The sequence below is a fragment of the Esox lucius genome, chromosome 22, assembly GCF_011004845.1.
Source record: "Esox lucius isolate fEsoLuc1 chromosome 22, fEsoLuc1.pri, whole genome shotgun sequence".
In the NCBI taxonomy this organism is placed as follows: Eukaryota; Metazoa; Chordata; class Actinopteri; order Esociformes; family Esocidae; genus Esox; species Esox lucius.
Window position 1 is genome coordinate 22,507,041 of NC_047590.1, and position 23,953 is coordinate 22,530,993.

A 23,953-nucleotide genomic window follows, 5' to 3' on the forward strand; every position below is an offset into this window, starting at 1 on the left:
TTGTAATGAAGCCTGTTGTTATGGCCCATAGGATCCTCCAAGGGGAATCATCTGAAAATATGGGGTTCCTGCTGCCAGCCCTTCACCAGTTGCAGGACAAGCTGAAGAAGTTGGAGTTAACTTACTAAGTGTGTATACCTCTCCTTTACGCCCTGCAGCATGGAATCCAGAAACGTTTTGGGGAGGTCATGAAAGAACCTGAGCTGATTGCTGCAGCTATACTTCTACCAACATTCAGAACATACTGGACCATAAAGAGCATCTTAAAAGCTGGTAATATACTTATGTATCAATTCAATATCAGTAGATCTTCACATATTAATCTATGTAATGTTTATTGTCGTTGAGGTTTATATTGCGTCAGTGACAAACTACAAGTTGGCAAGAGTTACATGCTCTGAGAGCTCTTAATACCAAAAATCAGCAGCTTGGCAGCTTATACAGTAGAAGGGTAAGACAACGGTGCAGACATACTTTTTTGTAAAACTATCTATCTTGCCTGAACTGCATAAAAAATAACTTAAACACTGGCTTGGATGCCCAAACAGCGACCACTCTGACGAAGATGATTTCTTGGCATCCATGAAGTCAGGAAGCTCGCAAAAAGGAGAGCTTGAGAGGGACCTTTCATGTCCGTCCACTGGAGGTATGGATCTATTGCATTCCTTTCCTCAAATCAAGACATTGTTGCTCAAGTCTTCCAGCATCTGCCTGTGAGAGACTTTTTAGTCATGCTGGGCTCCTGTTCACAGCCAAAAGATCACAGCTTCACTACAAAAACCTTGAGAGCCAACTTCTTTTGAAGCTTAACAGTCACTTCACTAAGTAATTCTTCAGGACAGAACATGTATTTCTCATCACTATTTTACACACACAAACAAAATTCAGCAAAACAACAGTCTCATCTATATACACAGTTTCACACTGACTGATTTTTCAACATGTCACTGCAAGTAAAGTTTGAATAGTTCATACACAGTATTGTTACCAAGGTACTGGTTTCAAAAGTATTATGTTGTGAGAATGATAAGAATGTTTTTAAACTACTGTTCCACTAATTTTCATTCATTCAAAATGCCATCAATTTCTATTCGTACAGAAATCTAATTTACTGACTTTTAAACCTGTCACTCCAATTAATGTTTGAAGAGTTCAAACACAGTGCTGTTTACTAGGCACTGGTTTCAAGCTTTATGTTATGAAAAAGAGTGACGGAAAACTACTAAATTGAACAAGTTTCAAGGATATATTAGTGTTTCTTTTGACTGAATTTGCATTCATTTATGTTATTTTGTAAAGATTTAATTTATTTTTTTGTATTGCATTATTTATTTATTTCTTATGTCTACCTGTTATAAATCAGATTGTATGAAGTACAGTTGTGCTAAAAAATTTGCAGACCCTTGGAGAATTGGTAATATAAGTACCATTTGTAAAGAAAAACATGTGTGAGCCGGTAAAACACATTCACATTCAACTGTAAGTCATAACAGAAAGGCACAATCATAAAACAAAACATGGCAACAAAGAAGAACATGACCTGAACCCTGTTCAAAAGTCTGTATACCCTTAGTTCTCAATACTGTGTATTGCCTCCATCAGCATCAATGACAGCATGCAGTCTTTTGTAATAGTTGTCTATGAGGCCCGAATTCTTGCAGGTGTAATAGCTGCCCATTCGTCTTGGCAAAATGCCTCCAGGTCATGCAGTCTTTGGTTGTCTTGCATGAACCGCATGTTTGAGATCTCCCCAGAGTGACTTGATGATATTAAGGTCAGGAGACTGTGATGGCCACTCCAGAACCTTAACCTTTTTCTGCTGTAAAAACAGGAGGGTCAACTTGGCCTTGTGCTTAGGGTCACTGTTGTGCTGGAAAGTCCAAGAGTGTCCCATGTGCAGCTTTCGTGCAGAATAATACAAATTGTCTGCCAGTATTTTCTGATAACATGCTGCATTCATCTTGCCATACATTTTCACAATATTCCCCATGCCTTCAGAGCTCACACACCCCCAAAACATCAGTGAACCACCAGCATGCTTCACAGTGGGGATGGTATTCTGTTCACTATAGGCCTTGTTGACCTCTCTCCAAACATAGTTGTGATAATAAAGCTCTATTTTGGTCTTGTCACTCCAAATTAGAGTGTGCCAGAAGCTGTGAGGTGTGTCAAGTTGTTGTTGGGCACATTGTAATGCCACATTTGTGGCATTGGCACAGTAAAGGCTTCTTTCTGGCAACTTGACCATTTAGCTCCTTTTTCTTCAAATATCATCATACTGTCAGAGGTGGGGGACTCGAGTCACATGACTTGACTCGAGTCTGACTCGAGTCACAATTTTCAGGACTTGTGACTTGCTTGATTAAAGTATGAAAATGACTTGACTTGACTTTGACTTGAGAACAAGTTGCTTGAGACTTGACTTGAAGTGGAAGACTCGACAATGACTTGAACTTATAAAAAACAAACAGCAATAAAATTATTTTATATGTTGTGACATCAGCACCACTAATCAGCGTATGTGCCTTTAACGCTGCACAATTCAAAACGCGCCAAACATGGCAGACAGTAACTTTAGTGGAGCTCCACAAATACTATCGTTTGGATACAAGGACATTGAACTGGACTGTGTGAATAAAAAAAGATTTGCCAGATGCAAAATATGCAACAACGTCAAATTTCATTCGTCATTTTAAGAACCACAAGGAAAGGTAAGAATGTAATCTCTTTATAATCAGTTTCACTAAGATCTATAACGATTAAGTTACTTATGTAATGAATTAATCTTTTGTTTGTCATAATTTGGCCTTGGATGCATATTATGTTTTAGTTTTTTTCACGTAGGCTATAATGTCTGTATTAAATGTGCGCATTTTCAAGTGTTTGTGGACTGCGTGTGGAAACTAAAAAGCATTGTGCTTACACCATAGTTAACAGTTAACTTTACTGCATGAAATGCTAACATGGAGGCGCCGATGTGATTACTAGCACCTAAACATTTAGATTTTTTTTTTTTACTTATACAGACAAGAATAATTACAGCGTAATTACATATTAGACAGTTTTTCAGTCACAATAATTAGTTTATAAGGTTGTTATTATTAGCTCTTATTACATGGATTGGCTGAATTCCAGTGCAGAATGCGAGTTATTTCTTGATAACAGACCGTTGCCATGAAAAACAGCGCGTTGCTATGGACGCAGCAGGATTCTAACCAGAGACGGAACGGACTATTTTCTTTAGAGGAAGCAATACAATCGTTTTTAAATCAATAAATTCCTTTTGAAATCAATATTTTGTGTCAAATTATTGATTTATTTGGTAGGTAGCCATGTAATAAGCGGGATAAGGTATAGCGAGGTGGTTGTTATAGCGAATACAACCCCTTCAGGCTGATTCAAGATCCCTCCGCTTCGTCCCCCCAAAAAATTGTACCGCGGAGGAGAAAAATATTTGATTTTGAAATCGAGCTTCGCACCGAGCGCACGTCAGAAACAGAGGACAGTGTGTGTGTATGTGTGTGTGTTCATCTCTTTAGTACTGTGACTTGACTTGACTTGAAACTTATAAGGACTCGACTTGACTTGCTTAGGGTGAACCCTTGACTTGACTTGCTTGATTTATCTGAACTGTGACTTGAGACTTGACTCGAGACTTGATGGTTAAGACTTGAGACTTGCTTGGACTTGACCATGTGTGACTTGTCCCCATCTCTGCATACTGTGCTCCTTGAAACAACCACACCGTCTTTTTCCAGTCCAGCCTGTATTTCTCTTGAGGTTACCTGTGGGCTTTTCTTTGTATCCCAAACAATTCTTCTGGCAGTTTTGTCTGAAATCTTTCTTGGTCTAGTTGACCTTGGCTTTGTATCAAGAGATCCCCGAATTTTCCACTTCTTAATAAGTGATTGAACAGTATTGACTGTCATTTGCAAGGCTTTGGATATCTTTTTATATCCTTTTCCATCTTTATAAAGTTCCATGACCTTGTTACGCAGGTCTTTGACAGTTCTTTTCTGCTCCCCATGGCTCAGTATCTAGCCTGACTATTTATACACAGACACTAATTGCAATTTAAAAAGCCACAGGTGTGGAAAATTCACCTTTAATTGCCATTTTCACCTTTTTGTGTCACCTTATGTGTCTGTAACAAGGCCAAACATTCAAGGGTATGTACAATTTTGATCAAGGCCATTTCGGTTTTCATTTGATTTCTGTTATCATTATGATTTAAAAAGGAGCCAAACAACTGGGATAATAAATGGCTTCATATAATCACTATCCTTACATATTTTTGTTTTTGCATGATCAGTCATATTTTCAAAATCAATGCATTAGTGTGTGCATGCTTCAACATTATAAAGAACAATGAATCAAAAAGGCATTTCTGTCAGGGTTTCTAAGAAGAAGCCTCTACTGTCAAAAAAACTAACTGACCAACTTTTTGGTCACAATCAAAACTGCTATGTTTGGCAAAAAGGAATCACTTTCGACCATCAAAAGAACCTTATCACAACAATACATTTTACTCTGGACCTGGTCAACTGCATATCATAATTCTAAGGTATACCAGCAGATTATTGAACAGGACCTCAGGCCATCAGTCAAGACTCAGATTTTACTCCAAAATATTGCTGCTAATCGAGGTGCCACACGCTATTGAATGAAGTATTTCACATATTTACACACATGAAATCTGAGTGTTTTATTGTTAAATAAACCACTATTGTAAAATAAACGATGAAACTATCATATGTTTTAGTTTTTGTCCTTTATCTGGAATGTCTTTATTATGAATTGGGATTTAGACCATCCCTGTATGGTTCAAATACTTTCAAACAGCACTGTATAAACCCCTATGCAGCTTTCAATTTGACTTAAACAGTTAGCAACTAGTAAATGTAATTTGAGCAAACCTGTGTTGTGAGCCTCTAGCTGGGACAGGGAGTTAACAGCTACTTTGCATAGCGAACAGTAAAGGAGTTTCTTGGCCTTCTCCTCCTCTGATTCATGCGAAGGTTCGCAGGAGGAAGGGGCATCAGGCGCTGGGCTTGGTTTATTGCTGTTTTTCATGGTGAGGGTGGGTCTTGGCATCTCTGGGGCTGGACTGGCAGGCATAGGCTCACACAGAGGCTTAGACAGGCTAGGTGAGGGCACTAACGCCAGCCCAGCTGCTGGGAATAATGGTTTTGAAGATGCCAGTGTGCAGAGACCATTTGGAAATGATCTTCTTTTTTCTGAAAATCAAACAGATAGTTCAAAAACCTCATAACTCACTTGACTCAATGAAGGACAACACAAAGTTAGTAAGCTAAAGTTCTGAGCTTTTGTGTGTGTATTATTAGATAAGAAGCAATATATAGATCCCACACTCACACAGATACACCACTTGTATTCTGGAGGGATAAATTGCCAGACTGAGCCATTAGGCTGAATTGGGACCATTTGTATTCAAATGATTCAGAGCTTTTGCCTCTCAAATTTGTCTAAAAGTTAGAATACTCTCTTAAATGAGTCGATTTAGAATCTAAACAAACTGTATCTGACTTCACACTGTGGCGACTGGCGAGTCAGAGGACAATCTCAGAGGTCTACGGAGACTGGCTTCATGGCTTGATTTTTGCTCTGACATGCACTGTGAAGTGTGGGACCTTATGCAGACAGGTTTGTGCCTTTCTAAATCATGTCCAGTTAGTTGAAATTGCCACAGGTGGACTCTAGTCTGAATACTTACATACAAGAGAGGTCAGCTTTTCATTTTCAATACATTTTCGGACATTTAAAAAAAACTATATGTGGAAAAGGTGAAGGGGTCTGAATACTTTCCAAAGGCATGTAGATATCAATAGTGCACTAATACTGACCAGAAAGGGCCATGGTCAAAAGGAGCGCACGATAAAGAGTGTCAGGGATATAATCTAAAACAAAAGGCGCTAGTAACCTGGTTGTTCAGAGCCGCAGGCAGTGATAGCAATACTGGAGGAAGAGGAGATGGAGGCAGAAGAGGTGGTGGTGGCAGAGGGCATGATATGTGTTCCTCCGTCCTGGCTGGCTACGCTGTTGTTTTTCAGGAATTTATATTTTGGGGTGTCCTGCGCTTTGAGCTTCTTGGCGTGTTTGCTGCCTTTGTAGTGTGCATCGGCTTGGCTCTACAAAGGAGAACAAATGAAGTGTCCAGTCAGGCTCGTTTTTCACACAGAAAACACAGCCAAACACAGACACACATGCACTGAAGATGTGAGACCACATGTCTGCAGTGCCCTGAAGATACACAAGATCACACAAACACACAAAAATTAATTGACTCAGCCTCAGGCGGGGAATAGGCTTTGTCCACGTTTACAGAACTATACTATTATCTGACAGTAATAGAAATGAAAATACGGGCGAGCCCAGAAGTAAAGATAAGTGAGAGATCAAAAATCACTCTCTAAACCAAAACATGTTTAAAAGAACACAAATCATCACTTTCAGTAGCAGGCAGTCACATTCTTAAGAGACATTAACCGGAATATCCTGAAGAGATGTGTTTACAAGCGTAAATAAGTGTTCTATGGGGTAAGCATACCTATTAAGCCCACATACTGTACCCTTATGGCCCACTACAAACTTTGGATAGAAATCAAAAAGAGAAAAAAATACTTTTATAAATGTTATCAGCTATACCATGATTAAGATATGGATGTCCACAAAACTCTACTTTCTGATGGCCATTTTAGAAGTTCCAGAACATTTTTGAAAACCCCCAGATAATCACATTGATATTGTGATATTTTCTGTAAGGACTCATACTTAATGTTTAAGTAAGAGATTTGTGCTAGGTGTCACGACGGTTGATATGGAGACGGAGGCAAATGCAGAGGTTCGAAGGGTTTCCCCCTTTTTATTAAACAAAGAAGAATGGATAACTTAAACTGAGTGCCGGGCACTACGAAAAGTCCAATGGGGCAGGAGCACAGGAGCACAGGAGCACAGGAGCACAGGAGCACAGGAGCACAGGAGCACAGGAGCACAGGAGCACAGGAGCACAGGAGCACAGGAGCACAGGAGCACAGGAGCACAGGAGCACAACCGGTGTATATACACACACAAGGACAAGGAGAAAAGGGCTGAACTAAATACACTGAGAAAACGAGGAAAACAGAAACAGGTGGGGGCTAAAACACAGGTGAACTGAATATAACGTTGAACAGAAACAAGAACAGGAAAGACCATACAAGGACAAGACAAGGAAACACAGAAAACACGAAGCGGAATGGCCCCTTCAGGAAGGGACCATCACAGTACCCCCCCCCCAAAGGCGCGGACCCCCGGATGCGCCCAAACGCCCAAAGGGGGGGACGGGCAGGGCACCAAGGCGGAGACACGGCCCCAGGACGGGGACCAGGGACCGGAACACAAGGGAGACCCCCAGCAGAGCCCCGATCCGGCGGCCCCAAGGACCCAGGAGACCCAGCCGGGACAGCCGGGCGGCGGGAGCAGGGAGCGCCGGGACCAGGGAGGGTCGGAGGCGGGCCGGGACCATGCGGGGCGTCGGGAGCCGGGGGGACCGGCGGGGTTCCGGGAGCCGGGGAGGCCGGCGGAGTTCCGGGAGCCGGGGAGGCCGGCGGAGGTTCCGGAGCCGGGGAGGCCGGCGGAGGGGCCGGCTGAGGAGCCGGAGCCGGCGGAGGAGCAAGGGCCGGCGGAGGAGCCGGCGGAGGAGCAAGGGCCGGCTGAGGAGCAGGGGCCGGCGGAGGAGCCGGCTGAGGAGCAGGGGCCGGCGGAGGAGCCGGCTGAGGAGCAGGGGCCGGCGGGGGAGCCGGCTGAGGAGCAGGGGCCGGCGGGGGAGCCGGCAGAGGAGCAGGGGCCGGCGGGGGAGCCGGCAGAGGAGCAGGGGCCGGCGGGGGAGCCGGGCGAGGGCGCCGCTGAGGCCTGGGCTGACCGCGGGACAGGAGTGGGTAGCGGGGTACGCCGAATGGCCAGCCTGCTACCACGCCAGGCCGCTCAGGGAACCTGGGAAATGAGACAGGGTGCCGACCGGAATGGGTCTCTGGTGGTCGGTTCTCTGGGTCGGCTTTGCCGTGGCTGACGCGGGCCTGCGCTGGGGGATGGCCACCGGGGAATCCAGCGGTCCAGGGGGTGACGGTAGGGGTCCTCCTCCTCGGAGTCGGAATCCGGCCATCTGAGGAGTTCCCCTACCGTCCACTTCTGCTGCCTCCTTTTTGGTCGGTGGGTCATTCTGTCACGACGGTTGATATGGAGACGGAGGCAAATGCAGAGGTTCGAAGGGTTTCCCCCTTTTTTATTAAACAAAGAAGAATGGATAACTTAAACTGAGTGCCGGGCACTACGAAAAGTCCAATGGCGCACAGGCGCACAGGCGCACAGGCGCACAGGCGCACAGGCGCACAGGCGCACAGGCGCACAGGCGCACAGGCGCACAGGCGCACAGGCGCACAGGCGCACAGGCGCACAGGCGCACAGGCGCACAGGCGCACAGGCGCACAGGCGCACAGGCGCACAGGCGCACACACACACAATGACCGACAAGGAGAAAAGGGCTGAACTAAATACACTGAGAAAACGAGGAAAACAGAAACAGGTGGGGGCTAAAACACAGGTGAACTGAATATAACGTTGAACAGAAACAAGAACAGGAAAGACCATACAAGGACAAGACAAGGAAACACAGAAAACACGAAGCGGAATGGCCCCTTCAGGAAGGGACCATTACACATACAAGGACAAGACAAGGAAACACAGAAGACACGAAGCGGAATAGCCCCTTCAGGAAGGGACCATCACACTAGGGGTGATTGACCATTGACATAACGATTAGAAAAAACATACATCAGTTCAATCGAAGCAAGTGTGCCATTGTCTGCTTTTTAGAGTTCATTGTAGTTAACCTTTATGGCATGAGTTGTGTATTTGAAAGTTGACTTCTGCATTACTGAACATTAGCACCACTAATCTGGTGGGCTACTTGTGTCCAGCAGCGCCTGACAGCTAATATTTACTATACTGATGGGCCATACCTTTAGTTTTCCAGAAATTATTATCCTTTGGTTGCAATAATATTTATAACGTTATAAGTATAGTGTTATCTGATACAGTATATTAATTTAATTGAATAATTATAATAATGTTATTATAAATAAAAGAAAATGTATATATACAGTATTTTAACACTAAATACGTAGATGGGATTATTTGGAACACACATGGCCTTAATTTGGTACCCATTAGGCCTACTCTTAGAAGACTCTTCACATATAACATCAATTTACCTGACATAAAATGGTACATTCCTATAACTTCAAATAAGAGTAATTTTTTATTTTACCTCCACTTCGTTTGGAACATGTTGAGCAGAATATAATAGAAATGTCTAAACTTAGATTTTGGTGGATTTAATAGATACGCTTACCCTACTAACTTGAGAAAAACTTGTTGAAGCAGTTTCTCCTTGTTTCATTGTTTTTCTTCTGGTACGTGACAATGAATGTGAGCCCTGTTGGTGAGAAAAATAACTGGCCCAATTTTGTGCTTAGACTGGATTAAGGATTTTTACAGCTCACTCTGCTTCGTAGCACCAAAGGCTTCCTTTATTTTTTATTCCAGATCAAAGTGAGGCTCTTCCATTGAAAGAGGAGACCCTTTTTACATGAAGGAGACATTTCTTTTGAGACATATTGGAATGGGATTTCAGTTGAATAAGGGAACAAAGCTAGCAGATAGTAAAAGGATTTTAATAAGAACTGTCAAAATATTATATAAAAATGGGACATGAATACATGAATACTGAAAGCTCTAATGCCGTAGGCCTATTGTGCAAAAAAAGTTTGAAACACATCAAACAGTCCAATATTCCAGGCCAAGAGGGCTTGTTTTAAAGAAGATTAACATGTTAATTCAGGCATTTTAGGTACTCTAATGTAAGAAAGAACATCAGCTAAATTACTAAAACGTAAATATGAGGGGAGAGAACCTACCAGGGGTTTCTGGAGCTTAAAGAAATGTACTTGTAAAGAAACCATATTATGGATATTGTATTGATACCTGTAGGCTTGTGTGTACTGTAGCTGATGTGTCATTTCCATGTATGTTTTTATTATTATACCCTTTTTTTTACCCCATTCTTAAGTCCAGCGTACAATTAGTTCCTCCACAATAGGGGCCTCATTTATCTGGCATGCTTAGAAACTATGCTACATTTGTGCTTATGAATGCAATTGGCAATGCTCATATTCAGCGAAAAAGTGGAATTCATGAAACGATCTGACGACAGGTCAACATTGATAATTATCACTTGTTATTAGCCTTAGTGCTTGTGCATGACCTTGGCTATTTGCATTTCAACACTCCCGTACATGGTAAAATTATCCCAGACTAAGTCTGTGGTGAAAATACAATGCCTTACATGAAATACAACGATCCAACACAAAAATGTAAGAAAATTATCAAGAACAACAAAAGCTTGGCATGCAGATCTCAAGTGTTTGTGCTTGTCACTGTCAAATTTGATGCTTGAACAACACAAGATACAAATATTTTACCTACTTACGTTATTAATTCAGAATATTTGTTATATTGGTTTAGTTCCCTTTCAGTTTGTCACTTCTGTACGACTCACTATTGAATATATAACCTGAACCTCTGAGGGCCCACTGTCTAAACCACTGGCTGCTTTAATGAGGGTTCCTCCAGTTTCAAATCTCAGGCAGACCTTATTCTTTATAATTATCAGTAATGAGGCACTTGCTGCTGGTGACTCCCTTATCCACCTTTATGCAGACAACTATATTGTATACACCTGTGCTGAACCACCCTTCAACATAGCTTCAATAAAAGACAACATGGCATCCTTGATCTCCAACCACTCAGTAAAACAAAAGGCATGCTCTTTAACCGGAAATTACTTTTACCAGCCTGCTCCACAAACCTTTATGCCTTAAATGGTTGATTTAGAGTATGTAAATACCTACACATATCTTGGTATTTGATTACACCGTTCACTGTCTTTCCAGACCAACAACTAAATTTTCAACTTTATTGGAATTAATGTTTCAATTTTCAGTAGTGTTGCCAAAGCACTTCACTATGTAATAAGAAAATGATTCATACAATTATCATTACAATCATGTTTAAAATAAATAAATACAATTAAGAATGTAGGTATGTGTGTGTGTGTGTGTGTGTGTGATTGTGTACCTAAGTGTTTGCTGTATTAGTATGAATATTTTTGGTGTTTTGTGTGTAGGATTACTCTTCCTCAGGGTTATGCAAATGTGCACATATCAGGCTAAACTATTTGCTCTGGGTCCCTCTCCAATAATTACTCCATTGCATTTTGATAACAGCTTGCTGTGCAAATAGGCACAGGTTGAGATACCTCACAGCTAAAAGTTGACATTGCCTTTGGCAGTCATTCTTATCTGTTTTCAGCTGCCAAAGGCTATAACAACATTTTTAAAACTTTGATATGCTGATGATGTGATCACTGCACCTGCATGAGTAGTTTGTCAATGTGTACCTGGTAATTTTATGTGAGACCAGTGTTTGAATCTTTTTTGTGGATTCATCCAGAGGTACCTTGACAGGCAGTGCAATTGACCAGCACCACTTGGGTTTGTAGGGTTAGTAAGTGAATAGTATTGTCTTTCCTTGTCAATGTGGTGGATAAGAGTACGTGTGAGCTCATTTCAGGTAGAAGGCTGTGTTCCTTCTGGCACATAAGGATTCAGATATAGACTTCCTGGTTGTGTGAGCACTATGATGACAAACAGAAAAGCATCCAATGTGTTTTGTAAAATATGTAACTAAAATGTGTTATTTCAAGGATGCTGGGTGTTACTGTGATTTTAACTGAACATTTATTAAATTGAGAAGAAACAGGAATAAGCTTGAAAATAAAATCCAGTTCAGTCTAATGGTTCCCCTCAGAAAATACAATCTTAGCAAATGTGCACTCACTGGGGAAAATTTGCTTCACTACACTATAAAAACAAAAGTCCCTGGAGCATCCTTTAAGGGTTCTTCAAACTGTGGGGGACATTTTATGATGAACCCTTTAGAATGTGAAGAACCCCTCAAGAATGATCAAGAACCTTGGTTTGAGAAATATTTCTGGATTTTGATTTTATATTCCTTGAGGGCAACATGCATGGATCTTTTTTTAACACACACACACACACAATACCTCTGTTCAAGCTTATCTTATCTATTAATAGAACGTTTCAGTGTAGCTCAGTTGGTAAAGCATGGCCTGGTTTTGCATTGCAAGGGCCAGTACCAAATTGTTTGCACCTACTACTGTAATGTTTAATAGTGTCTGCTAAATATACAGTGGGAAGAACAAGTATTTGATACACTGCTGATTTTGCAGGTTTTCCCACTTACAAAGCATGTAGAGGTCTGTCATTTTTATCATAGGTACTCTTCAACTGTGAGTGACGGAATCTAAAACAAAAATCCAGAAAATCACATTGTATGATTTGTAAGTAATTAATTTGCATTTTATTGCATGACATAAGTATTTGATACATCAGAAAAGCAGAACTTAATATTTGGTACAGAAACCTTTGTTTGCAATTACAGAGATCATACGTTTCCTGTAGTTTTTGACCAGGTTTGCACACACTGCAGCAGGGATTTTGGCCCACTCCTCCATACAGACCTTCTCCAGATCGTTCAGGTTTCGGGGCTGTCGCTGGGCAATACGGACTTTCAGCTCCCTCCAAAGATTTTTCTATTGGATTCAGGGCTGGAGACTGGCTAGGCCACTCCAGGACCTTGAGATGCTTCTTACGGAGCCACTCCTTAGTTGCCCTGGCTGTGTATTTCAGGTCGTTGTCATGCTGGAAGACCCAGCCATGACCCATCTTCAACGCGATACATGGCCCCATCCATCCTCCCCTCAATACGGTGCAGTCGTCCTGTCCCCTTTACAGAAAAGCATCTCCAAAGAACGATGTTTCCACCTCCATGCTTCACGGTTGGGATGGTGCTCTTGGGGTTGTACTCATCTTTCTTCTTCCTCCAAACACGGCGAGTGGAGTTTAGACCCCAAAAAGCTCTATTTCTGTCTCATCAAACCACATGACCTTCTCCCATTCCTTCTCTGGATCATCCAGATGGTCATTGGCAAACTTCAGACGGGCCCGGACATGCGCTGGCTTGAGCAGGAGGACTTTGCGTGCGCTGCAGGATTTTAATCCATGACGGCGTAGTGTGTTACTAATGGTTTTCTTTGAGACTCTGGTCCCAGCTCTCTACAGGTCATTAACCAGGTCCTGCTGTGTAGTTCTGGGCTAATGCCTCCTCATGATCATTGATGCCCCACGAGATGAGATCTTGCATGGAGCCCAAGACCGAGGGAGATCGACCGTCATCTTGAACTTCTTCCATTTTCTAATAACTGCACCAACAGTTGTTGCCTTCTCACCAAGCTGCTTGACTATTGTCCTGTAGCCCATCCCAGCCTTGTGCAGGTCTACAATTTTATCCCTGATGTCCTTACACAGCTCTCTGGTCTTGGCCATTGTGGAGAGGTTGGAGTTTGTTTGATTGAGTGTGTGGACAGGTGTCTTTTGTACAGGTAACGAGTTCAAACAAGTGCGGTTAATACAGGTAATGAGTGGAGAACAGGAGGGCTTCTTAAAGATAAACTAACAGGTCTGTGAGAGCCGTAATTCTTACTGGTTGGTAGGTGATCAAATACTTATGTCATGTAATAAAATGCAAATTAATTAGTTAAAAGAAAAATGTTTTAGATTCCGTCTCTCACAGTTGAAGTGTACCAATGATAAAAATTACAGACCTTTACATGCTTTGTAAGTAGGAAAACCTGCAAAATCGTGTATCAAATACTTGTTCTCCCCACTGTATGTAATGTGTTTTGCTAATGCAGCTATTCTATTGGTTCCATTGTGTCAGCCAGGATCAATCAATCCAACTAATGATTTCCGGTAATATTTGTACCACGTTTAAACTTGCGCGCGCACACACACACACACACACAGTACATACTGTACACACAGATCTGTGCAAATGCAGTACAACTAACCAGAGTTAATGTACATTATTACAGGGCTTTGCCGGATTGGCTCTTGGTAACAAAGCCTGACAGGAATATAATTATAAGGTTGGATGAGGGAGCTTGTATGCCGAGGGGTCTGTAGTGTCAGGTACATTAAATACTTTAGCGCCAGGAAATCTTATAGCTGTTCTGGTACAGGAGGCCCTGGAAATAGAGCAGTCAAGGGGAGATGGTAAAGCTGAAAACCCAAGCAGAAAATGTAGAACGTCACTAAAGGAACACAAGCAAAAGAGGAAAGTAGCAGCCCGAGCCAGAGCAGTAGGATGAGCCAATTTTAAGCCCCTATCCGGATGATGTAAAGGACTTTTCTGATTTTATGTAACTGTATTTTATGTGAAAACAACATAAAGTAGGGTCAGATAAGTGCTAGGGCAGAAATACCTTTCCCATTTATATCTTTCTCAACGAGGACCTTGATGACACCAGCTGGATGAACTTAGAGGGAGAAAACGACTGGGAAAGTACACAAGACTGTAAGGGATGCAAATAGGTTGTTTACAGTGTAATACTGAGTGTTGAAATTATTTTCTTATAGTACCTTCTTTAGTTTTTGTCCTCAAGTCTTAGACATTAAACTAGGTCACTCTCCTTTGGCTTTGGTGCTATGGGATGCATTCTCCTCAGGGCTCAGTTCATGGGTTATAAATTAGGTATCTTTCTTGGCACTGTCAAATTAATATTATTTTTGTATAAGTATAATAATAATAATTAACAAAAAAGAAACATGTTAACAATTGTTTTTCCTTAACACAGTTATTGGCTCCCTGAGAAATTGTCATGGACAAGTATCTACCGACTTGTATATATCTTTGCTATATATTTTTCAGGTTCAACTGAAAATAACCATCTCCACTATAAGGGCAACTAGAGCTGTGATAGTACCTTCCAATGGTAAATGGTTTAACACTAAACTAATTTAACATTGGTGTTAGTGTGTATATGCATCCACTCTGAACAGTGTTAATTTAGAAAATACACTCTACTGTGTATTTTGTTTCAACACAGTGAGACAGTGAGGAGGATGGTTCAAGAGATAAACAATTCTCCATGGATCATAGTTGAAGAAGTTGAATGAATCTTGGGGTCACCAAGTCTCCAAAACTACAATTAGATGCCACCTTAATGCCAACCAGCTATTTTGCTAGAAAAGGGTCTCTATTCTTATCAAGACATAAACGTTTGTGCCTACAGTTTGCTAAGCGTTATTGAACATTTTACTAGCACTAGACTCTATGCTCAAATGAGACAATAATAGAAATGATTAAAACACCACAGGTGGGTTTGGTGTAAAAATAGGGGATGGTCATGAAGAAACAAACTTACCCCTACTTCGAAGTACGGTGGTGGATATTTGAGGGATGTTTTACTATCAATTACATTTAAACTCTGGGTCGCCACCCGACCCCTAATCAGGTAGCTGCCACAGGATTTGAGGTTGAAAGTGCAAGACACTCACAGGACATATGGTTCTGAAAGTGGGAAAACTCTGGAAAGGACTTAAGGACAGCATCACGACCCTTGACACTTCCACAGACATACGTACCACAGACATTCCTGTGATATCGAAACCCGAAAGGGTGTTGCTGAAGTACGTCAAAAATTGTAGAAAGGGTAGCCAAAATGTTCGATCATTTATTTCCATCATGAGATTACCTTATTTCTGAACTTAGTTCAACCATTTATTGGATAACTTATGTACAGCAATATACACGCAATGTCTTGGCATTAGGTTCTGGTCCTTTGGGGTAATTCATTGCCATGACATGATCGTGTATTAGATACTGCAAACAATAACATCACCATAATATTATTAATTGCAATCCCCAGGCAATGAGCAAGGTACACAGTACTGATCCCCCCCATAAAGGATACACAGAACCAAACAGGAGGCAGGTGTGGTGAGTGGATTTGACCCACATGCTAGTATGACCTTCAGTATATCAGACTGAGTAACCTGACATTTAAATAGACAGGTATAAATCTGACAATGTGATAGGAGCAATCTGATAGCAGCTGATGTGTCACTGCCAAATTACCACTTGGGTTTCCTGGCTGAACTGGCTACGCTAATTGAAAATGAAACAGACATATGCCTTGGGTTAGCGCTGAGTTAACACTTTGAAAAGGATAATGCTTGGGATGAGTACTATAGAACAAACATTTAGATTTTTGCAATTACCATTTCAGTCCCCGGACTCTACTACCATTGAAAACTATGGTTGGTAAGCACTGACCAGGTATCTGCATATAATAATAATAAATAAATAAATATAATACGTTCTTCTAATAAGTACTTCTAATAATGTACTTCTAATCATTAGTAGTATTACAGATGTAGACATTTCTATGAATTATATACCTACTCTATGTAGTATAGTACATGCTTGTAAATCAGTTTTTAACTTGTTTGGGATTTTTACATTTTAGTTTTTTGTATCATTATTTGATTGATATTATAACATGCATTATAATTAAACTGTAACATTAAGTGAAGGGAAGGAGTAGCAAGTTGAAAGTGCAGGTGGTAGTTTTAATAAGGTAAGAATAACACAGAATTATAAGGAACTATGTTTAGACACGACAAAGAGTCCAGATGTGATGGGGTAGTATCAAAAAGCCATTTGGATCTATGGCCATGCAGGGAAGGGTCGTTCAGTCGGTAGGACCTAGAAGGCTAGCGATACCGATTGCTGGAATGAGTAAGAGGAATCGGAAGTGACATAACAGTTGTATTTGAACATTTGAAAATGAGATTGCATCTTAAAAGATTTAATCCTGCAACAATTTCAATACATAAATACATAAGTATTTATATAAAAAAAGCCTAACTCATACATAAAATGAGGCCATAAAATGTCAGGTTGAATAGGTTTTCTGTTCTATGAATTAGGTAAATCCAGAAAAATTAAAGTTGATGTCTTGTGAGTCTTCTTACATTAGGCCTTTTCATACTGTTTATATTTGGTGAGATGGCATTTTCCTTTGCAATGACACTGGTTCAGTAAATCAAGACCTGTTTGTGGTGTGGTTTATTTGATTGTATGGTAATGAGTCGAGAACAGTGCAACCATCCACAGCATTTCACACAATATCTCACTCTTTTTCCCAACTTTCTCTCTCTGTCGCTCTCTTCTCTTTCCCTGCCTTTCTTTGATGAGTCCCTCAGAACCAAACTACTAGCTTTGGCTACGCATGGCAAGGAATGTCAGTTCAACAACACTTAAACACTGTAATATTTAAGGGGTCCTGAACACAGCCTGTCTGCACCAATCTCAAACACCTTGAATCATTACACGTCTGTCTAAGCATAAGAATGACAGAGAGCGAGAGCACTTGACAGCAAAGACCAACTCTGATCATTGAGGTGAAGGAAGTTAGAAGTAGTAAACAGGAGGCAGAACAAGCAGGAGTTAAACTTAAACTGCTGGTAAATGCTTGCCCCCTGGCTCTGTTACTATGAATATCTCGTACCTGGCCATCTGCCATCCTAAAAGCCAGACATCTTGTGGAAAGACTCAGTTGATGCCATAAGAGGGTGATCTAACTACAGTATGAAATATGTGTCACGTAATTACCACTTTTTCAACTCTTTTGACCTATAACTTATGATGTACCTACAGCAATTTAAGGATGTCAGTTGTCAGTATGAAGTCTCTGACAGCCTGTCAGTGTTATGATATCTACCCTTTCAACAGTATCTCCACTTGTTTGTATCCCCTTTGAATTTTCATCAATAAAATCAACAAATACCCTTACAAAATGGATGACACTTATGGAGTAAAGTTAAGGTTACTCTTAGCACCTTGCATCGTTAGTGCTAAGTACTTACATGAACAAGCTTTTCACTCTTTTAAGAAATACACACATCAGAAAAGTCAATATACCTAACAACAAATGACAATACACAGTGTGTCAATATGTCCCGGTCATCACAAGGCCTATCCATTATATCTAGAGGCACCAAGATTGGAAGAGAATGTTGGGATTCCCATATACTCACGTCTGAGTTAAAGCGAAGCTGGCAGATGTTGCAGGAAATAACTTGCTTTCTCTTTGGAGCAATGGACACTCCAAATGTGTGATTTATTATAGCCTTCTGCACAGGGTCCATCTGGAATACAAGCAGATAACAGATACATAGAGTGAGAAAGGAGGACAAAAAACATGGTAAAAAGGGATACAGAGAGAAGGGAGTGTAAGAGAGTTTGTGTGTATGTGTGTGTCTGTGGAGGAGGAGGCTATTTAGAAGAATATGTGCGCATAGATGCATGCACTGTACTGTACAAAGACAAAGTCATCCAGAATGCACAGGAGGAGAATATGATATTTCAAGTGGGAGTCAAACCAAATCCTTTTGTAATTGTATGTAGAACTAATGTATTTAATCACTAGGGGGATGACAGCAAACTGGAGGGACGCAGTGAGACGGAAAATCTGCATAGTCATTCATACTGTGAGCCAGAGCAGCAGATACAGTTTCAAATATGTTTATCCACAATGCTTATCCTTTAATGAGCTAAACAAATAAATGTTCAGGGGTCAAGAGGCTGGGTTGAATGAAAGTCCCAGTCCCTCTGCTATGATCTCTAGGATTTTTCCCTAAAAGCATAGAAACCCGATAACAACAAATGTAAGAACAAAACAAATGTACATGGTTTAAAGTTTTTGTGTGTAATAAAAGCAGAGATCAGGTACCACCACAACACTTCAAAGAAGCTGTGCAAAAGTTGTGTACCAAAGACTCTCTGTTTCCTGGTTAGGGCACTGCTTTTTACCCGAGGGCCATAGAGATGGCTCTCCATTTAGGATACAGTATCATGGACTAAGTAGAGAGAAAGAGGGTAAGCTTGGAGAACCGACTTAAAAACATTTTAGTTATTCATGCTGTCCACAAAAAAGCACAAAATGAAAACTCTATATCCAAGTTTGTATGTCTTCTGAATATCTAAGTGTAGAGTCAATATGCTGGACAATACAGAAAATCACAGGCAATTTCATTGCCTTTAGTGGCTTGTTAGCATCTGCCAATTTTACTCAGAACTGTAAAATTAGCTGTGAATAAAATAAAAAAATGATGGCAATTTCTGTGGTGCCAAATTGAACCAAACCCTGTCTGCAGGGAGCACATACCTGAGGAGATTGAAAATAGTTTAAAGTGGGCACACACATGCACACATTTATCCTTGAACACATTTTAAAGCCCCCTTTTTTAATTTTAACCCCATTTTTATAAGGGGTTAGACCAGTTTGCCGAATTCTGTCAGCAAAATTCAGGGCAGTGATTCACAGCTGTAGCAATGGGATCACAGCTGTCAATTTTTTTTTAAATCCCAGGATCACAATAATTTATTGACCAAGCAGTCAATAAAGCAGTCATGTTATGACAAAATCTGTTTACATGATAGATCAGAACTCATTATGTCAGCATGTCCAGCCCTTTCATTATCTCAGCCAATGGAAGCAAAAGTCCTGTATTTTCCACAGGTTAAACAAGGGTTTTAGCTTAACATTTATTAGTTTATTAACATTACTAGTTTGTAATTAAGTCACATTAAAGTTCACATCTTGAAGAAGGCATTTCTGCAAAAAAGACTAAATGTCCCAGAACATGTTTTTCTTCTTACAAATGGCTCTCCTGAAAAGTAGTGACATGCGACATAAGCTCAGTTTTCCGAATTCTGTCACATATTCTCAGCCCTCATTTCGTTCCAAAGACACATCATGGACATGTTCTCAGTTCGGAACAAATTCTTTGTGTTGCAGTTTTCTGTATAACATTGGTGACACTGAGCATATTTCCAAGGCAATCATCTGTCGGGCTGTCAGAGATGTGACTCTTGCACTGACACATTTACTGTCCACTTTTGTAATGTTCCCAAGTCACAGACCCAGAAGACTCATCCAAAAATTCCAAGGAATTGCAGGTATCAGTCTAAGCATTAATCAGTTTATTTAGTAAAAAGCCTTGAGACTTGAAGCACTAATCAGTATATATTTTAGGGATTCCATTTGTGATTGGCTGCATAGATGGCAAACATATTCAGTAAATGAAGGAGATTATGTGAATAGGAAATATTTCTACAGCATTTAATATGCAAGTAGGCCAAAAAAGAACTGTACTTCTTTTTGAGAATTAAGATTTTACTTACTACCTAAACAACATCACAACTGCTTGTACTGAAATTAAACCATTCCATTTTAAGTATATTTAATCTTCAGTTACTGCCAAGTACATTTTGTGTCTGTTGGGTTGCACCTGCATAAACAGACACCCTCACTTGGTCCAGGCAAGCAAACTCGGCAGTGAAAACTGCCCAAAAATATACTTCCTGATGAGACTGAAGTTATACTTCCTGATGAGACTCAAGAAGTTTGGCATGTCTTTAAAAAAATTAACCAACTTCTACAGGTGCACCATTGAGAGCATTACTGCCTGGTACAGCAGCTGCTCTGCTGCAGATCGCAAGTCCCTTCAGAGGGGGGTAAAGTCTGCGTCACTGGCTGCCATCTCCCCTCCGTGAAAGGCATCTACCATACACAATGCCTTAGGAAAGCACAGAAAATCATCAAAGACTACGGCCACCCAGGCAATGGTCTGTTCACACTGCTGCCGTCTGGTAGACGCTACCAGAGCATCGGGGCACGCACTTCCAGAATCACATCATTTTTTCCCCCTCAGGCCATAAGGCTCCTTACTGATCATACATGAACATTCCAAATGCTTTGATGTCTTTCCATGTACATAGAATGTACATTATAATATTATTTTGTGTTTACCGTTCATAGGCATATTACACACATTATGTTTATAATATTCAATACTTCTACCCATATTTTTCGTATTCCCCATCCAACTCTCTTTAAAATTGCTGCTAGTTTACATTGTTATGTATATTATTGCTTTTATATTTCTTAATTCTTACTACATAGATGTCAGTGCCATGTCACAAGAATTTCACTGTTCAGAATGACACTGTGGTATTCAGTGCATATGATAAATAGACTTTGAACATGATATTACACCCACAAACAAATACATTATATAAATGTTTAATGAGTGGTAAAAAAAAACACTTGAGAGTAAAAAAACAACAACATTTAATGTATTGACTTGTTTTTTTTCAGCCAAGCTAGCTCACGTTCTTTTGCTGTTGCTACTGTATTGCTTTTTTCTTGAATATATTCTGCATAAGCATTCATTAATACACTGAACAAAATAATAAAAGCAAAACTTTTGTTTTTGCCCCCATTTATAATGAGCTGAACTCAAAGATCTAAGACTCTCTATGTACACAAAAGGCCTATTTCTCTCAAATATTGTTCACAAATCTGTCTAAATCTGTGTTAATGAGCACTTCTCCATTGCAGAAATAATCCATCCACCTCACAGGTGTGGCATATCAAGATGATAGACAGCATGATTAGACAGCATGATTATTGCACAGGTGTGCCTTAGGCTGGCCACAATAAAAGGCCACTCTAAAATGTGCAGTTCCATCACAGCCCAATGCTACAGATGTCACAAGTTTTAAGGGAGTGTGCAAGAGGCATGCTGACCGCAGGAATGTTCACCAGAGCTGTTGCCCGTGAATTGAATGTTAATTTCTTTACCCTTAAGCCATCTCCAAAGGCGTTTCAGAGAATTTGGCAGTACATGCAACCAGCCTCACAACCACAGACCACGTGTAAACACACCAGCTAAGGACCTCCACATCCAGCATCTTCACCTCCAAGATCGTCTGAGACCAGCCACCCGGACAGCTGCTGCAACAATTGGTTTGCATAACTAAAGAATTTCTGCACAAACTGTATCAGGGAAGCTCATCTGCATGCTCGTCATCCTCATCGGGGTCTCGACCTGACTGCATTTCTTCGTTGTAACCGACTTGAATGGGCAAATGCTCACATTCGATGGCGTCTGGCACTTTGGAGAGGTGTTCTCTTCAGGGATGAATCCCGGTTTTCACTGTACAGGGCAGATGGCAGACAGCGTGTATGGCACATGTGCAATAATCATGCTGTCTAATCAGCATCTGGATATGCCAGATTATCTTGGAAAAGAAGTGCTCACTAACACAGATTTAGACAGATTTGTGAACAATATTTGAGAGAAATAGTCATTTTGTGTACATAGAGAATGTCTTAGATCTTTGAGTTCAGCTCATTATAAATGGGGTCAAAAACATGCGTTTATAATTTTGTTCAGTATAATTGTTACCACCTGCTCTGAAACCGTCAACTCTTGAGTTTAACAGCTCAAATTCAGTCAACCCAGAGATTTTATGTTAACCCTGCTTTCTGAAATACCCCCACTGTGCCTCCAATGATCATGCCTCTCTCCAGGGAAGATAGAATACATCCCTCCCTGTCGCCTGCTTATTAGCCACCACCTTCCATTACTCCGGCTGCTAGCACCATTCACCATTACCACAGCCTGTGTTTGTCTGTGTCTTTGTGGAGTATTGTCTGCTAGTTTTCTGTGTGTGTTCTTTAGTTTTCGCTCACTCGTGCACTTGTTTAGGCATTTATTGTTTGTACTACGCCTTATGCTCTTCAGCATTAGTCAACTCTTGTTTCATCATTCATCCTGCGCCTGGTGTCCTTCCTTACCACGCTGTGACACTAAAGCTAAAAGGCAGTTACCTATTGAGAGGTCCTAGAGTGAAGTCAGCCTGGATTCAGGAGAGGATTAAAGAGCTTCAAAACTAAAAAGACCATGTCATTCTCCAAAAATAGTCAAGTCAGTCTACAGTAAGGGAAAAAAGTATTTGATCGTCTGCTGATTTTGTACATTTGCCCACTGACAAAGACATTATCAGTTTAATGGTAGGTTTATTTTTAACAGTAAGAGGCAGAATAACAACAGAAAAACGCAATGTTATAAATTGATTTGCATTATAATGAGTGAAATAACTATTCGACCCCTCTGCAAAACATGACTTAGTACTTGGTGGCAAACCCTTGTTGGCAATCACAGAGGTCAGACGTTTCTTGTAGTTGGCCACCAGGTTTTATAACACATCTCAGGAGGGATTTTGTCCCATTCCTCTTTGCAGATCAGATCTCCAAGTCATTAACATTTGGCAACTCAAACCTTCAGCTCCCTCCACAGATTTTCAATGGGATCAAGGTCTGGAGACTGGCTAGGCCACTCCAGGACCTTAATGTGCTTCTTCTTGAGCCACTCCTTTGTTGCCTTGGCTGTGTGTTTTGGGTCATTGTCATGCTGGAATACCCATCCACGACCCATTTGCAAAGCCCTGGCTGAGGGGAAGGAGGTTCTCACCCAAGATTTGATGGTACATGGCCCTGTCCATAGTCCCTTTAATGCAGTGAATTTGTCCTGTTCCCCAGACGGTAGGGATGGTGTTCTTGGGGTCATAGGCAGCATTCCTCCTCCTCCAAACACGGCGAGTTGAGTTGATGCCAAAGAGCTCGATTTTGGTTTCATCTGACCACAACACTTTCACCCAGTTCTCCACTGGATCATTCAGATGTTAATTGAAAAACTTCAGACAGGCCTTTCTTGAGCAAGGGGACCTTGCGGGATTTCAGTCCTTCACGGCGTAGTGTGTTACCATTTGTTTTCTTGGTGACTATGGTCCCAGCTGCCCTGAGATCATTGAAAATATCCTCCCATGTAGTTCTGGGCTGATTCCTCACCATTCTCATGATCATTGCAACTCCACAAGGTAATATCTTGCATGGAGCCCCAGACCAAGGGAGATTGATGGTTCTTTTGTGTTTCTTCCATTTTCAAATAATCGCACCAACTGTTGTCACCTTCTCACCAAGCTGCTTGGCAATGGTCTTGTAGCCCATTCCAGCCTTTGGTAGGTCTAAAATCGTGTCCTTGACATCCTTGGACAGCTC

General features: G+C 41.0%; 1 protein-coding gene across 1 annotated transcript in view; it reads right to left on the reverse strand.

Annotated features, from left to right (window-relative positions):
• The window catches only part of LOC105007766 (zinc finger protein 385B), a 66,190-nt gene that overhangs the window by 7,522 nt on the left and 34,715 nt on the right, over positions 1-23,953 (reverse strand). Inside the window, exons 3-5 of the mRNA XM_013132719.3 lie at positions 18,081-18,191; positions 5,942-6,149; positions 4,917-5,237 (exon numbers count right to left, since the gene is read on the reverse strand). Coding sequence (XP_012988173.1) covers positions 4,917-5,237; positions 5,942-6,149; positions 18,081-18,191 — 640 coding nt within the window. The remainder of the gene's footprint in view (positions 1-4,916; positions 5,238-5,941; positions 6,150-18,080; positions 18,192-23,953) is intronic.